Below are 15,648 nucleotides of genomic sequence, written 5' to 3'. Positions count from 1 at the left end.
ATTTCAAGAAAGTCAGGATTTAATTAAATAAATACACATTTAATTTCCCATGCTTGGTAGCTTTCAAGAGACAATCAGTCATTTACTTTAAAGTGTGTGTTTCAGGCACTCATGGGGCGCTTATTAACCTCCAAATGCCACCAGCTCAGCAGGGTTTGGCTTCAGAGAGACTTTTCCTGATAGCGGTAACTCTGCAGCAGGGGCCACATCCTTTTGTGATGTTAAAGGGATTCAGTGTGTCCTGCTTTGCCTCGCTGTAGGCGAAGCTTGTGGGGGAGAATGGAGAACAGGAATAACGAGGCTTCTGTGTTTCTCCATGCAGCTCATACCCATGTGGTTGCCAATGATTCAGTCAAATATCAAGGTAAGTCACCCCTGGGCGGACTGGAAGCTCAGTTCCCTCCAGAGAAGCTCGTCACATTCACAGGGCTGCACGATGCTCCACTGCCAAACTAGGCCCACATGGTGACCAGCTCCTGGGGGACTAGTACGTGTGCCACACGGGTATTGCAATGAATGAGTCAAGACGGGAAGGACGTTATTTGGATGGATTTGGGCCAGGTTGGCTCTAGAGACATTCTGCCGGCCCACGCACTGCCGAATTTGAGAGTCAGCCTTCTTCAGGCCAGACAGCCCCCTTGCCACGTGTTAAGCTGTGCCTGCAGAAGTCCAGGCTGGCGCTCCCTGGGATGATGGTGAACGTTGGGAGGGAAGAAACTAAACTGCCCTCTCGTCTCGCCCTTTCTTGACAGCACTTATCGGCGGGACTCCAGCTTCGCCTCCAGGCCATTCAGAACAACGTGAACCACCACAGCCTCAGGACGCTGCCGGGCTCAGCCCAGAGCAGCGCCGGCCTGGCGGCCCTGCGCAAGTGGCTGCAGTGCACCCAATTCAAAATGGCGCAGGTGGAGATCCAGTCCTCAGAGGCAGCCTCTCAATTTTATCCTCTATGAGCGGACTCCTCGGCTCTCAGTGTCAACACTCTGGTTTAGCAATAATGGGTTTAAAAACAAAACAATTTGATCCAAGCAGGTTGGGGAACATATTGGTACTGTACATTCTCTTTCTAGTTTAGTAAACGACGTGCAAAGGCCGGAGAGGGCCAAAATGAAGCTTTCTTGCTACACATATTTCTGATGACTCCTTGGGCTATCTGATTAAGTGTTTCCTTACATTATTTTTTAAAAACCAAATCATTTTTCTTTAACTAACTTCTATTTTTTTTAAGAAAAAAAAAATAGACTGGTGGGTACTCACAGAAAAGTTGTATAAGTCCCCCTGTTGCTATTTTTGATGATAGAGAATAAATAGGGTTTTTGAAACCTTTGTAGTGTTTTTTCTTAAAATCCACTCTTGGCAATGCAATAAAAAACAAAAAACAAACAAAAACAACAACAACAACAAAAAAAAACCCGTCACCATAAGCCAGTGACACTTGACTGAAGCTTTTTGTCATTATCCTGGGAAAAGTGGCAGCTTGCAAGGACCATTACAAAGTGCACTTAGAAATTAGGTGGTTAAACTGTGCCAATTGTTTTCTTTGTTTTATAATATCATTTTCCAGAACTGTCCAGTAAGTTTTATTATTTTTAAAACTAGTTTTTCAACTCATTAGTTCTAGGCTGTACTTTCTTGTAAGCTTTATGATAACCACTTTAGTTTTGTGAATAATAAATTTTATTCTTTTGTTAATACTTGTATACAATTCAATTTAAAACTGTAGATTGCATACTGGACCAGACGATTCCCCACGCTGGCACAGAGCACTGCACCTGGAGCTATGTTTCATAAAACAGAATTTTAATAGCGGAAGAGCACCAAGATTTATCAGCACTTATACCTAGCATTTGACTGTGCATTCACAAATGGTATTTCTCTTCTGTATCCCTGTAATGCACTGACTAAAAAAAGACTTAATATACATTTAAGCTGTATATTGACATGCCATTAAATGCATTTTTTATTATCTTTGTGAGCCTGGGGTTTTTTAAAACCAGTTTATAGAGCTAGAGTTTAGTTCCTGACAACCATTTCTCCTAAACTTTTAAAACTTCTAAATTCTCTTAAAACTAAAGTGCAGATTTAAGAGGAAAAGGCTTTCTTTCAGATCACTTAGTGAGAGAAATACTCGGTTTATTTGAAGTCCGTTCCCCGGAAGGGGATTTGAGGGCATGAGACTTTTTTTTTTTTTTTTTAATGTTGGTTATTAAGAGGCTTCTCTTTTCTTCTGGGAAGTCTGATATCTTAATGCTTCTCAGGGGAAAACAAAGTCCTCCAATGTTTAAGTATTTCATGTGATTCTAGAAAGACAGGGTGGCTGATCTCCGTTCTTATGACAACTTGTGGGGAACCAGTAGGTCCCTATAGTAATAGTACAGAAATGATCATTCTTCATATTTTGCTAACGAGCTCTTTGGAAAGGACCCCCCTAGTCAGTTCCCCTCTGTTCTAGTCGTGCTTGGTTATGCTTCTGTGCACATTTTGTCTTGTATTGTAAAAAGTCGTGCTTGTATTTATCTCACTTGTAAACCGTGACCGCTTTGAGGATATGTCCTGTCTCTTTATCCCCAGAGTCTGGCACGTAGTACATGTCTAATTAATGTCTATTGAATTGAATGGATTTGATTAAGCAGCAGGGCTTCCTTGAGCTACCCAGTGGGCTCAGCAGGGGCTAAATTGTGACATTCTTTCTTTGTGCAGGGATTCCTAGAGGGGGTTACAGAAACGAGCTGGAGCAGGAGGCCCTGGCTACTTTCCCTGTAGGGGTTTAACTGACTTCCCCATCCAGGCTCAGCTGTAGGCCCAGCTCTTCGCTGGTCCTGAGGCCGCCCTGCTGCAGGAGGCCAGCATCTTGGTGGCTCTGTTTTACCGAGAGACAAGGTCCAGAGTCATCCACAGCTTATTCTCCAACGCCATCTTCTTTGCCAGTTCCTTGAGTGAACTTCCTCAACTTCCATTTGTATTTGCATCCCACCAAGGGCTGGAGATGAGCCCTTAACTCAGCCCCTTGACTGGGACCCATCTAATGCTTCCTGCTGTCTGGAGCTCTTTCCTTTATCCGTCACCACCTGAGGTCTTGGTCCCATCCAGGCAGGTCTCCTTCCTTGCCCCTCTGAACTGTTAACCGGTTTTCCTATCAGCCTGACCCAAATACTGTCTCTGCTAGGAGCCTGCCACTTCACTGGCTGGTAGAGACCAGCAGGCTTCTCTGGCTTACACTCCCCACCTCTCCACTTCATTACCCAGTGTCCTCATCTTCTTTTGTTACGTCCTTGTGTTAGCCTCCCCAGCAAGCGGAGCTGGGGCACTTAGAAGGAAAAAGCCAGGAAAAGAAGAGACAGGTGGCAGTTTAGCAGGACTGGCCCTTACAAGCAGGAGGAGAAGACATTTGCGTAGGTCAGGAGTCAGACAGCTACAGTCCATGACCTGTTTTTGTAAAAAATCTGTTAGAACACAACCACGCCCACCATTTTCATTTTGTCTATACCTGTGTGTGTGCTACAGTGGCAGAGCTGAAGAGCTGTGAAAGAGACCATATGGTCCAGAAAGTCTAAAATATTCACCCCCTGGCCCTTTACAGAAGTCTGCTGACTCCTGGCCTAGGCAAAGGCAGCTGAGGAGCACTGAGTTGAACCCTTGCATGGGTGTATTTTCCCTACCACCTCAGGGTTTTTGAAATTTCATTATTAGTGTTTCCTCATCTGTAAAATGTGGACAATGATACACATTCTACCTCATAGGGTTGTTGAGATGATAAAATAAGGAATGCAAGGAAGGAGCTTAGAGCAATGCCTGGTACATGGTAAACATTCATATTTGATTATTGTTTTTATTCTCATGTTAAAGCCTAGAGAATTAAAGCTACTTGCCCAAGGTCTTCCAGCTAGTAAGAGGCAGAGTGAGAACTTGACTCCAGGTTGTCTGACCCCAAGGCCTGTGCCCTCAACCACTGCCCACACTGACCTTGCCACACCACACTCCAGCCCCAGGCGATGGCTCGTACAGCAGCACAGAGGGCAGAGCGACTCCAACAAATTTTATCTCACCCACATTTGGCCAGTACTGATTATTGACTTGGAGAAGGGCCAGGAATAGATTCAGTTTTCCTTCTCTTGGAATCCTACTGGTTCCAGAGTGTGAACAGAACGTTCTGAGATTCCCAAGGGTGGAATGGGCCAAAATCTGCAAATGCATAGATTCCGTGATTGTTTGCCTCTTACTAGTTGAATGACCTTAGACAAGTTATTAAACCTCTCTGGACCTCTGTTTTGCCTTATCTGTAAAGTGGAGCAATCTACCCATCTCCCTAGGGTGATGGAAAATGCAAATGAGTGGAGGACTGAGGTGTGCTTGGGAGACTGTATCAGATTCTACAGACCTCCAGGAAGACCTGCGCCACCTTACGAAGACTGCACAAGGGGACAGCTCACAGCTGCAGGCTCACTTGGTTTTTCCTTCAACCAGTCCCTCAGAAGCAAGACTTGCAAGACACATGGGAGCTGAAATGCAGTCATTAACCAAGGGTGTCCAGTCTTCATTGTATGCAATTTCTACAAGCATGTCATTCTGACTGACAGTGGACTATTTTCAGCAGCTCTCTTCCCTAAGAGTCTCATCTGAGGCCAAGTGGTTGAAGCAACTTTATCTCCATTAAAAGCTACAGCAGGCCAGATCAGATTGGATTGGATCAGAGAAGATGGGTTATCCACCAAGACTCTTTCGTGAGCTGGGACTCAAGGGCTTCTGGCATTAACTGGACAATGCAGATCATTTTATATACCTCTTTAATAGAATTAATTTGCAAATATGTATTTTGGGCACATTGGGTGTTTTGACAGTAATGGTCTTAAGAAGAATGAAGGGAGTGGTTGGAACTCAATGGAATAGAACTGAACTATGTTTCTAGGAGAGTTGAACTCTTTGGGAGAGGACATGTTATTAGTAAGAGTCTGGCCAGTTCCTTCCACTGACGGGAGCAGCAAGCAGTGAGCCTCTTGTGAAGGGGATTCATGAGAAACCACACGAGCCACCGTTTATTGAGCATCTACTTGGTACTAAACACTTCACATACATCATCTTTACTCCTCTCAGCCTTCTCTTCCCCGCAAGATAGGTGTATTGTTGTTCCCAGTTGGCAGGTGAGGCAGCTGAGACCCAGAAGATAAATGATTTATCCAAGGCCATGCAGCTAGCAGTAGTAGCAGAAGGCCATCTGACTGCAAGTCAGAGCTTCACCCCGTAAATGTCCATTTCTCTTCCCCCCTATTTTGGCTCTGGGCTCTTTTGGCTAAAATGTGCCAAGAGCATGGGATAAAAAACCTGAGGGCTCTTTTTGAGGCAGCTCTGTCTTGTTGGTGTCTCTGTTTATTAATCATCTATAATAAATTTCCATCAAGCCAGTGTCACTTTATCTGACAAAGGCATTTTCTGCTTTACTTTGGGAATTCATTTATTTGAAAAAAAAAATAACTCACAAATTAAATCACATTTAGTTTCCCACTTAATAGTTTTATGGTGAAGAATAAAATTTTATGAACTAAAGATTGTGATGCTGAACTCTGTTAGATTAGGGGTCTGTTAAGGGTTCACTTAGACCTATTGAGATGTGCCCCTAATTCATGATAAGCATAGTTACTCTGCGTGAGGGCTTACTGCATGCCAGGCACTTTAGATACAGTAACCTCAGTTAGTCTTCTCAACAGTAATGAGGTAGGCACTTCTGTTATTAACCCCGTATTACAGATGAGGAAACAGGCACAGAGAGACAGTATTTACAGGAGTCACTCAGTAAGATGCAGAGCAAAATTTGAATGTAGACATGTCTGCCTCCGCAGCCTTGGCTCTTTCTAGGACATAATTCTGGTCGTTGGATGATAGGTGGAGTCCTTTGTTACTCACCTGGCCAACAAGGTAACCTAGAATCATGTAGACCGGAAGTCGCCAACCGGCAGCCTGCCGGCTCAGCTTGGCCCACAGCATATTTTGTTTGGTGAGCTTCAACTTTCAGTTCTCCTTTTGCTTGGTTTGAATACTTCCAGTAGAGCACGCAGCCTCCAGTTTCGTACAGTTCCCACTCCACTGACCTCTGCCTCCCAAGCAGGAAAACCCCACAGCCTCTGGGCAGAAATTGGGGTTTCCCTCATTCCCCTGCCTGGCCCTGCAGGCCTGTGAGTTTGCTGTCCAGGTTTAGACTGACCCTCTCCCTTTATGGGCCTGGGAGGGGGTGGGATTTACCCAGTGTCACTCAGCAAGTCAACAGCCAAGCAGGACTTGGGGCCATGCTCTCAGCCCTAGAGTGGCCCACCTCTCCCTGGTGTCTCTCCTCCCCCATCTGCATGGCCGTGGGCAGTGGCCCTGTCCCTCCGCACCCCCACCCATCAGTCTGACCTCATTTCAGGTCAGAGCTGTTCTCTCCAGCCTACCAGTATCTTGCTTCCTCCTACTTCTGGCAGGGGAGATAGCGGGTAGGGGAGCAGAGGAGGGGACACACCTGGTAGCAGCTCTTCCCTGCAGGGTGCACAGGACATTGGCAGAAGCCATGGATTTGGTCAAAACAACGAACAGGCTTTTTAATCGTGCAGTGCAGACAGGCACCCGCCTGCAGGCCGGTGGAGAGGGGAGCCTCCCGGGGCTGCCTGGCAGACGCCCTGATTTCGCTCCTTCAAGTGGCCACTCGGAAAAGAAAAGAACCAGCAAGTAATCAGGCATGAAGGACAGAGACACTCCAGGTGAGGACAATCAGGCCGCCCAGGTCGGGGTTGGGGGGGGATGGCGGGCGGGAGGGCGCCGGAGACCGGGACTGGGCCAGTTTCAGACAGCAGGGTGTGCCCACAGCCTTCAGCCCAGAGAGCCCAATGCTGGGCTGAGGGCTGGGGGGGTGGGGGTGGGCAGATGGCAGGGACATAGACACGGGCTCTGCAGCCGGGTCAGCTGGGGACGCTCCCGGCCACCTGCTCTCTGACCACCAGCAAGTCCCTTCATCTCACTAAGGCTCAGTTTCATCAACCGCAAAATGGAGACAGTAATTCCTCTCTCCCAACGTTTTTGCAGAGAGTATATGAAATGGTACCTGTCAGGTACTTAGCACAGAAAGAAAGTCCTAAACAGGCCTAACAGCTAACCTTTAAGGAGCACTCACTACTCCTAGGCATGCTGGGCTCTGCGCTAAGCACCTGACATTCATGCAGCCATTTCTTCCCAAACTATACTGCTATGTGACAGCTGGTGTTTTGCTGAAATGAAATCACAGCTCGTAGTGGGAATCTGGCTCCCATTCTTTGGAGTGCGGCGTTTCCACGCTGCTGTGCTTCGTGTGGTGACTCAAGGCTCCCTCGCGTTTCTGTTTGAATGAGCAACTGGGAAATCCTCCTCCATATGGCACGTCTGTCATCATTTGGACTTCATATGTGTGAACACATCCTTGTGTTTGTAACGGGGATAATATTTTGAAAATAATAAATGAATATGTTTTTTGTTCTTCTCCAGGAAAACACATTCCCCAGCCTAGGTCCATGGATGGCATGGGACAGGAAGAGGTTCAGATGTAGGGAAAGTTCTAGTCATACAGGACGAGGGAACAGAGAGCCCACCTCTTCTGGGCCCGAGTGGGCTGCAGGCCAAAGAAAAAGAGATAAATGTAAGGCAGGGCCAAGAGGCCAGGTGGGCATGTCTGCGCCTTCCCTCTTGAGGTGGGGCGGTGGGTGAGAAGGCTGTAGAAATGCCTAGATGGAAACGCACCTGGGAGCCCCACAGCATGGCACACAAACCTCCAGGAGAAAAGCCTGCAGCCCTGGGCACTGTGGATAGGAACTTGCACATGGCCCCAGCGGCCCTCTCCCGGCTTGCATGAGTGTGCAGATTCCCGAGTCCCCATGGCTGGTGCTGAGAGAGCAGGAAGATGAGCAGGGCCTGTAGTCAGCAGACAGTAACTGCCACAGGGAGGACATTTGCAGCTGGAGGCATGGAGGCCAGCTGGCCACTCTCAGGGACTGGAAGGGCCCAGGCATAGCCCTGCAGTCACCTGTCCGGGAAGCAGCCCAGGCGGGCCACGAGGCCTGCCAGGACCTGGAAGACACCAACCACGTGGTCTGCAGCTGGCTCTGCCTGCACCAGAGACCACAGGCACCTGCTCAGGGGCACACCTGGGTGCCTCCCAGAGGGGAACAGGCCTGGGGAGACAGCTCACAGTTTGAGCATCTATCCAAGAGACACAGTCATCCAGAAGAGACTAGTGAAAATGGAAGGGGCCCAAACCCCATCAATTTGCAAATTAGGTTTTTCTACCCTCTCAACCCTCTACACCCAGTGAGGTGGGGACCCTGAATAGTATGTGAAATAAAATACTATATCCTTTTCTTTATGCTGTGTATATGGTGTTGAGTTTGTAACCCACAATCAATTAATCAGTTAATTAATTCTACAAATATTTCTGGCCCCAGTCAGGTTAGGGGGCTGGAGATTTGGCAATGAGTAAGACCCAAAGCAGACGAGACCCCTGTTCTCACGCACTGTATGTTGATGTGGGAGGAGAAAGACAGTAAATGCATACACGGTCGACAAGGGTTCTTAGTGGCAAGAAATACTGCGCTGAAATCAACCTAAGGCAATAGACCAAAGAATGCCTAGGGGTGTTTGAAGAAAGCCACAGGTGATAACCAGGGAAAGAGTGGCTGCGAAGACCTAACACGGGAGGGGCTGCATATGCGAGGAGCTGGGGTGGCCAGGAAGACCAGGGGAAGGGGTGCTGGGGGAAGCAGGGGCCAGGTCAGAAGGGCTCTGTGAGCAGGGGCAAGGAGTGTGGCTTTTATTTTAAGTTTGAAAAAAGTCATGGGTAGGTTTTTATCTCATATATGATCTGACATGTTTTATAAAGATCCCTCTGGCTTTTGCGGGAACAACCATGAGGGCGGCAGAGATGGGAGCAGAGAGCTTAGGCAGGGACTGTCATTGCGACAGGCGGGAAGTGATGGTGGCTGGGATTGGGGTGGGGGTGATGGATTTAAGTATTTTAGAGACCGAATTGACAGTACTTGCTGGTTTATTGGCCACAGCAAATATTCACTCCTAAGAATATGTCCCACCTGAAAGACAAAGAGAAATAAAGGATGACTATTAGGGTTTGGGCTGAGAAACAGTGGTGGTGGAAGAGGTCATGCGTGGAGATGAAGAGGACGGGGTGACGAGAGGGCATGGGGGAGAGCTGAGACTCTTTCCGGGCTGTGACGACCTGCCTGTTTACAGTGAGTGTGCCGTTGGATACACTCAAGTCCGGAGGTGGCGGGGACGTTGGGACTGGAGGTACGAACTTGGGAGTTGTGCACCTTTGATGGGAAGTGAAGCACTGGGACTGGATGAGCTTCCTGGGAGAGTGTGGCAGACAGAGGAGAAAGACTGCTCAAGGCAGGGCCTGGGCACGGATGCCAGGAGCGGGGTGGCAGGTTTCCTTCTGCATCACCCACAGTGATTAAAATGGTGCTGTTTGTCAGCCCTGGGCAGTGCACACAAATGCGGGTGTGAAATCTCAGCGTGTGTTCCTATGATCCAGACATCCTTATTATATTCTTTTTTTAAGTTTGACATAAAAATGAAATAGAAAATTAAGTTCTCACAGAGAACATACAAACCCCTGAGAATACATCCCATTTGAAATGTTAATGGCAAACCTCCAGGTAAAAAAAAGTCAGTCAGCATCTCCTGGGATCCCCCAGAACAAGGGCCCCGTCCACCAGAACTTCCTCAGCCCTGCTCTTCCAGGACAGGTTCAGAGTGGCCTCACTGATGACTGTTCACCTGGCTGGCTGCGTTGTCACCGCCCTGTGGGCCCCTCTGTCTTCCTGGGCAGTGATTGGACTTCCTCGGGCTGGGCTCACATCAGGGACGTGGTGCCCGATTTCCCCCAACCTGCAGGCCCATCATCAGGGCGCCTGTTTCTTGAGGGCAGGGCACCTCCACGACACCCTTTTCATAACTGCATTACCCCCAGTATCGGTGAGTCTGGAAAGGAGGGCATTTGAAAAAAATGAACGGGTGTAAGTAAGGTGGGGACACGAGGGAAAACCAGCAGAAGTTCCTGGCTGCTTCTCGTTCTGTTGGTGGAGACAGAAGTCACCTCAGAGCAGATCTTTGCTCCGGGAGGAGTGCGGGAGGGCCCCTCTTAACTGGGAGTCAGCAGATACTCACTGCCTTTGGGAAACGGTGGCTTGTGTTCGCCTTGGCAAAAAAAAAAAAAAAAAAAGGAGGGTGGTTTCACTCAAGGAGCTCCTGGGAGAAGAGAGATTAAGCCTGGACCCCACCCCTTCTGGATTCACCATGAGAAGAACTCTGTTTGCTCAAAATGATTCTTGGCTGAGGTTAGCCTACAGGAAGGGAACCCCATCCCCCTGAGAAAAACGTGCTGAAAGAAATAGGGATGTGGCAAGGGGCCAGGAGCACAGGGCTGAGGCCAAAGACCAAGGACTGTGTTGAGAGAATGGCCAGCCTTGCAACCGAGTCAGTGGCAACAATGCCCATCTGGGGGCTGTGATGATGAGAGCACAGCCCTGTGGGGGCAGGATTCTGCTTCCTGTTCCCTAGGAAGCCATCCCAGGAAGACTTTCTTGATGCCACATGCCCACCCACAGAGACACATCAAGTGTGAGGCCCCCAGTCAGGCACTTGGGCCCCGAGGGTGCTTCAGGCCACCATGCCCAACAACGGGCAGTGGACAGGGCCAGAGGGGAGCGGGCCGTGTGCATCAGGGCAATGGGAGGCGAGAGGTCCAGGGCTCCCTCTTACATGCATTGTTCTGGGGCAGCCCTGCAGGCCCCTCTGTTTTCAGGGAACCCTACTGCCCCTCTGGGGCCTGATGAGGGCTCCTCACTTTGGGTGGAGGGGCTCCCCAGGTCTGTGGTCAGCATGACTGTGGTGAGGCCTCCTTGAAGTGTGAGAGGAGGGGCTGCCTGTGTCTCAGGCCCGTCTCTGGTTCCATCCCTGGGGCTGGACTAGCCTCAGAACACAGGTGCCAGTGTTGAATGAGAAGTCAATTTCCCCCTTACCCACCTGCACAAAGCTCCCCTTAACTTGTCCCACATGAGGATGTCTCATAGGACTTGGAGGATCTTCTGTGGAGACCCAGGAAGCAGGGGCTGTATTCTTGTGATGACTGGCTTGGTGCAGAGCGGGGACAGCCTGAGGGGTCTGAAGTCTGGAGCCAGATGTAAGCCCCCAAGGGATGTGAAGAGAAGACAGGAGAGCTTCAGGCTCCTGCAGGCTGGGTGTGAGGACCCAAGTGTTCTAGCCGCAATCTGGTGATGCTGGGACCGTTCCAGTCCCATCCGTGTGTGCATTCTGGGAAAGCAGTTGGCCAGCGGTTATTCCTCTTATTTTACAGATGAGAAAACTGAGGCTCTGAGAGGAAGGGGGGCTTGCCAGAAGTCACATATTAATTGATTCATGTTAGATCCACGAATCCCTGACTCCAGCTTCTGGGGGCTGAGGAGGCTGAGTGTCTTGTTTGCTTCCCACGGCTGGGAAGATAATTGGGTATAAATCTAGCTGGGATGGACCATTTGAAATCCAAAGGCCTGTCTGGGTTGGAAGGGCCTAGAACTTGCAGCCACACAGAACTAGGTCTGAATTTCAGCTCTGCCACTTACTACTTTTTTGCCCCTTGCTAAGCCACTTAACCTCTCTGAACCTCAGTTTACTCTTCCGTGAAATGGGGACGATCTTCTTGCCTCCTAGCCTTACAGGAAGCGTTGAAAGAGATAATGTATGTGAAGTGCTGGGAAGTCGACCCCAGGTATCTCTCCATCTCCACACCGGTGTCACCATCCCTGTGCATCACCGCTGCCAAACCACTCCTGGACCAGGCCCCATCCCATGTCTCTGAATCCCCAGGACACAGCATGGTCGACACCTAGGGTAGGAGCGGACACAGGCTCTCCAGGGGCTAACAGGTTCAGACAAGAGAGGAGAAGTATTCCTGAGAGAGGGCAGACATGAAAGTTCCCCTGTAGAGCCGTCTGCACCATCCAGAGAAGGCGAAAGTCGCCCAGGCTTGTGCACGACTGGGATTATGGTCCGTGTGGTCACGGAGGAGGCAGCCTCTGAAAGGATCCACACAGAGGATAAGATGTGGCCACGTAGAAGCAGGAGGGAGAGGCAGGCCAGGTGAGCACAGAGAATCCAAGCCAAGGGGTGGGAGTGGGGAGCTTGAGGCCTGCGGATAGTCCTGTTTGCTGGACAGTCGGGGTGCACTGGGGTGGGTGGGGAGGAGCCGTGTGGAATGGCGTGGGAAAGGGTAACCAGGTCAAAGACTGTAGCCAAGGAGGGGTCCATAGTGACCGATGGGGTGGGATTGAGGAAGCGCCTGTGGGCAGACGGAGGTTGGATGGAATGAGGGAGAGCTTAGGGGAGGTGGAGAGAGACCAGAAGGTTGGGAGAGTGGAGGTGGGACTGGAGAGAGGATTGCAGGGCCAAGGCAGGACCCACCAGATTTGAGGATAGGGAGGAACTGGGACCTCTGAGGTCTCCAGCTGGGACCTCAAATGTCGGGAAAGCTGAACCCCAGTGTTCAGTGTGCTGCCCGGCGTGTAGGAAATGCTCTGTTAAGTATTTGGAGAATGAATGAATGAACGAACACATGATTAACAGCTGATGTCAGGAGACCAAGGATGCACAATCAGGAGAGCTGCTTTCCAGTAGAGGATGGGGAGGAGAGGTGGCCTGAGGGGTTGGATGTGCCGGATCAGGGCAGTTACAGTGATGCTGGGCTGGTGGCACTGATTGTGCCAGGGACGGAAAGAGGAGACAGAGCATCAAAACGATGTTAAGGACAAGTGCTGGAGAGGCTGTGGAGAAAAGGGAACCCTCCTACACAGCTCGTGGGAATGCAGTTTGGTGCAGCCACTGTGGAAAACAGGATGGAGATTCCTCAAAAGACTAGGAATAGACTTCCTATGACCCAGGAATCCCGCTCCTGGGCATATATCCGGAAGGAACCCTACTTCAGGATGACACCTGCACCCCAATGTTCATAGCAGCACTATTTACAATAGCCAAGACATGGAAACAGCCTAAATGTCCACCAACAGATGACTGGATAAAGAAGATGTGGTATATTTATACAATGGAATACTGCTCAGCCATAAAAAAATGACAACATAACGCCGTCTGCAGCAACATGAATGTCCCTGGAGAATGTCATTCTAAATGAAGTAAGCCAGAAAGAGAAAGAAAAATATCATATGAGATCGCTCATATGTGGAATCTAAAAAAAACCCAAAAACATAAATACAAAACAGAAACAGACTCATAGGCATAGAATACAAACTTGTGGTTGCCAAGGGGGAGGGAGGAGGGAAGGGACAGACTGGGAGTTCAAAATTTGTAGATACTGACAGGCATATGTAGAACAGATAAACAAGATTTTACTGTATAGCACAGCGAAATATGTACAAGGTCTTGTGGTAGCTCACACTGGAAAAAAAAATGTGACAATGAATATATGTATGTTCATGTACAACTGAAAAATTGTGCTCTACACTGGAATTTGACACAACATTGTAAAATGACTATTACTCAATAAAAAATGTTTAAAAAAACAAAACAAAACAAAAGCGACATCAAGGAATTTGTCAGATGCTTTCCTGAGAGCTAACTTCGGAAGAGGGAGGAGGGAGCTTAAAGGCACTTAGTCCCTGGGCAGGGTGGGGTGGGCAGGGGAAGGTGCTGGAGGGGAAGTGGGTGCCCAGTAGGCCGGTCACTAGCCAGGCGATGGGTGAGTGTGCTTACAGATGAAGCCACAGCGAGGCCACCACTTGGAATCAAGTGCCACTGCTCACTCCACCTTCCAGGCCCACCTCCCGTGCTGCCCCGCAGTGGTGTCTCAGCGCAGTGTTTCAGGGAAGGAAGGCGGGGCCGCCTCTCTGCCGCTGCCCACTGGTCGGGGCAGTAATCCCCGCACGCCCGTGTCGCCCCTCAGGGACCCCTGTGGGTCCCCCTGTGTCTCACACCTGCGCGGTGGTAGCAGGACCCAGAGCCGGAGGTGGGAGGCTCACTGGGTGGGCACAAGGCTGGCAGGCGGCTGGAACACACGCTGTTGTTTGCTGGGTTGGTCTCCAGAGCTCGAACAAGTGGCCAAAAGCCCCAGAGTTGCCAGGTAGAGATGACAAAGGCCCTGGGAGGGGTCTGCAGCTGTGCTGTAGGCTCCCCAGCACCTGTCCTCCCTCGACCCCTTTCCTCCCAGGACGGCCCTGGTTCCCACCCCTGGGGCACCTGCAGGAGTCGCAGAGCCTCCCCCACATGCCTGGTGCTCCCTGCCTCATGCCCTGCTGGCCTTGGGGTTTGCTACTGGGAGTGCGGCCAGCTCGGGGTGCACGGAGCAAGTACAAGGCCTGAGGTGACGGAGTCTCCCCAGCCTCCAAGGGAGGATCCGCATAGGCGGCCGACGGGTGGGGGAGCTCTCACTCTGGCCTGGATGGCAGCCTTTTATTAATGACAGCAGTGACAATGACAGCACTGATGGCCACCACTCACGCTGTGCCTACTGTAGCTGGAACACGTGTCAAGTTCCGGCACATGGCAGCTCGTGGGATCCCAGGTGGTGGCAGGGCTGCTATTGAGATGAATGCCTCCTGGCTCTCGGGGAGGCTTGCACAGCTCCCCTCCGCTGCCCTGACGCCAGATGCCTGGTCCGGGCACGCAGAGCCCTCCCGATTGCCTCCACTGACTCTGAAGCCATGGGGAGCCCAGGTAGGGGTGACAGCCCAGCAGCGCCCCAACCTTGGGGAGACAGCATGGGTTGGGGTCCCCGTCCATCGTGTCCAGTGGCTGCATGCTGAAGACACCCAAGTCTAGGTGCAAACCCCAGCCCCACCTGTTTCCTGATGTCTGTGTGACCTTGGCGGTCACACTTGTCTCCAAACCGTTTCCTCACTCCTCGGATAAAAATGATGGTGCTGCAGGAGCCACTGTTTCCTCTTTCTCCATCCCTCCCAGCCCATCAGTGGGAACCTCTTTCCTCCAAAAGCACTGGTAGGGAGGGTTGCTCCTGGTGGGACTGGAGCGGGCTGTACTCTCTGGGACTCCTGTGCTCGGGGGCGCAGGACAGGCCACTCTGCCTGCTCTGAGCAGTGATGGAGGAGGCACTGCCGACTGACACTGGGGGGCCGAGGTCTAGACCTGCGGGTGGACATAGTAGGAGCCTGTCACTGGCCACAGCCTGACCTGTCCCCTCTGGAGCGTGGCCCGCTGATTCTGCCCCCTTGATTCCTATGAACACTTGTCAAATTAGGGTGACTGGCTTGTCCAGCCTGCCAGGTCTTTTCCAGTTTTAAGTCTGAACGTTCCACGTTTTAGGAAAACACCCTAGTCCCAGGCGAGCTAAGATGGTTGGCCACCTTCTTCTCAATTGAGTCAAAGATCAAGATGGCCAGCTTGGGGATGAGGGAAAAGATTGGTACCTTAGAATCTTCACCCATGCTGGCCTCAGGGGTTTATTGCAAAAACATACAGAAACAAGGCACACCTAGATACTGGGTTTATCGCAGGGCCTCAAGTAAGGACCCCCAGCCTACACCATCCCCCCAGCACACACTCAGTCTGCTCTCTCCTTCCCACCTGGCCCAGGCCAGGCCAGGCCCCGCCACAAAGGACAACTAACAGCCA

General features: G+C 50.5%; 1 protein-coding gene across 3 annotated transcripts in view; it reads left to right on the top strand.

The window, feature by feature from the left end:
* The window catches only part of UNC79 (unc-79 homolog, NALCN channel complex subunit), a 171,626-nt gene extending 169,776 nt beyond the window's left edge, over window positions 1–1,850 (top strand). For all 3 annotated transcript variants that reach the window (XM_074364786.1, XM_074364785.1, XM_010968720.3), the window contains 2 exons: window positions 323–364; window positions 753–1,850. In XM_074364786.1, the coding sequence (XP_074220887.1) occupies window positions 323–364; window positions 753–953 (243 nt within the window). In that variant the 3' untranslated portion in view covers window positions 954–1,850. The remainder of the gene's footprint in view (window positions 1–322; window positions 365–752) is intronic.
* Window positions 1,851–15,648: the final 13,798 nt, after the last annotated feature.

This window comes from Camelus bactrianus, chromosome 6 (assembly GCF_048773025.1).
Source record: "Camelus bactrianus isolate YW-2024 breed Bactrian camel chromosome 6, ASM4877302v1, whole genome shotgun sequence".
Taxonomy (NCBI): Eukaryota; Metazoa; Chordata; class Mammalia; order Artiodactyla; family Camelidae; genus Camelus; species Camelus bactrianus.
The sequence above is the reverse complement of the archived record's forward strand: the minus strand, read 5'-3'. Positions and strand labels throughout refer to the sequence as shown.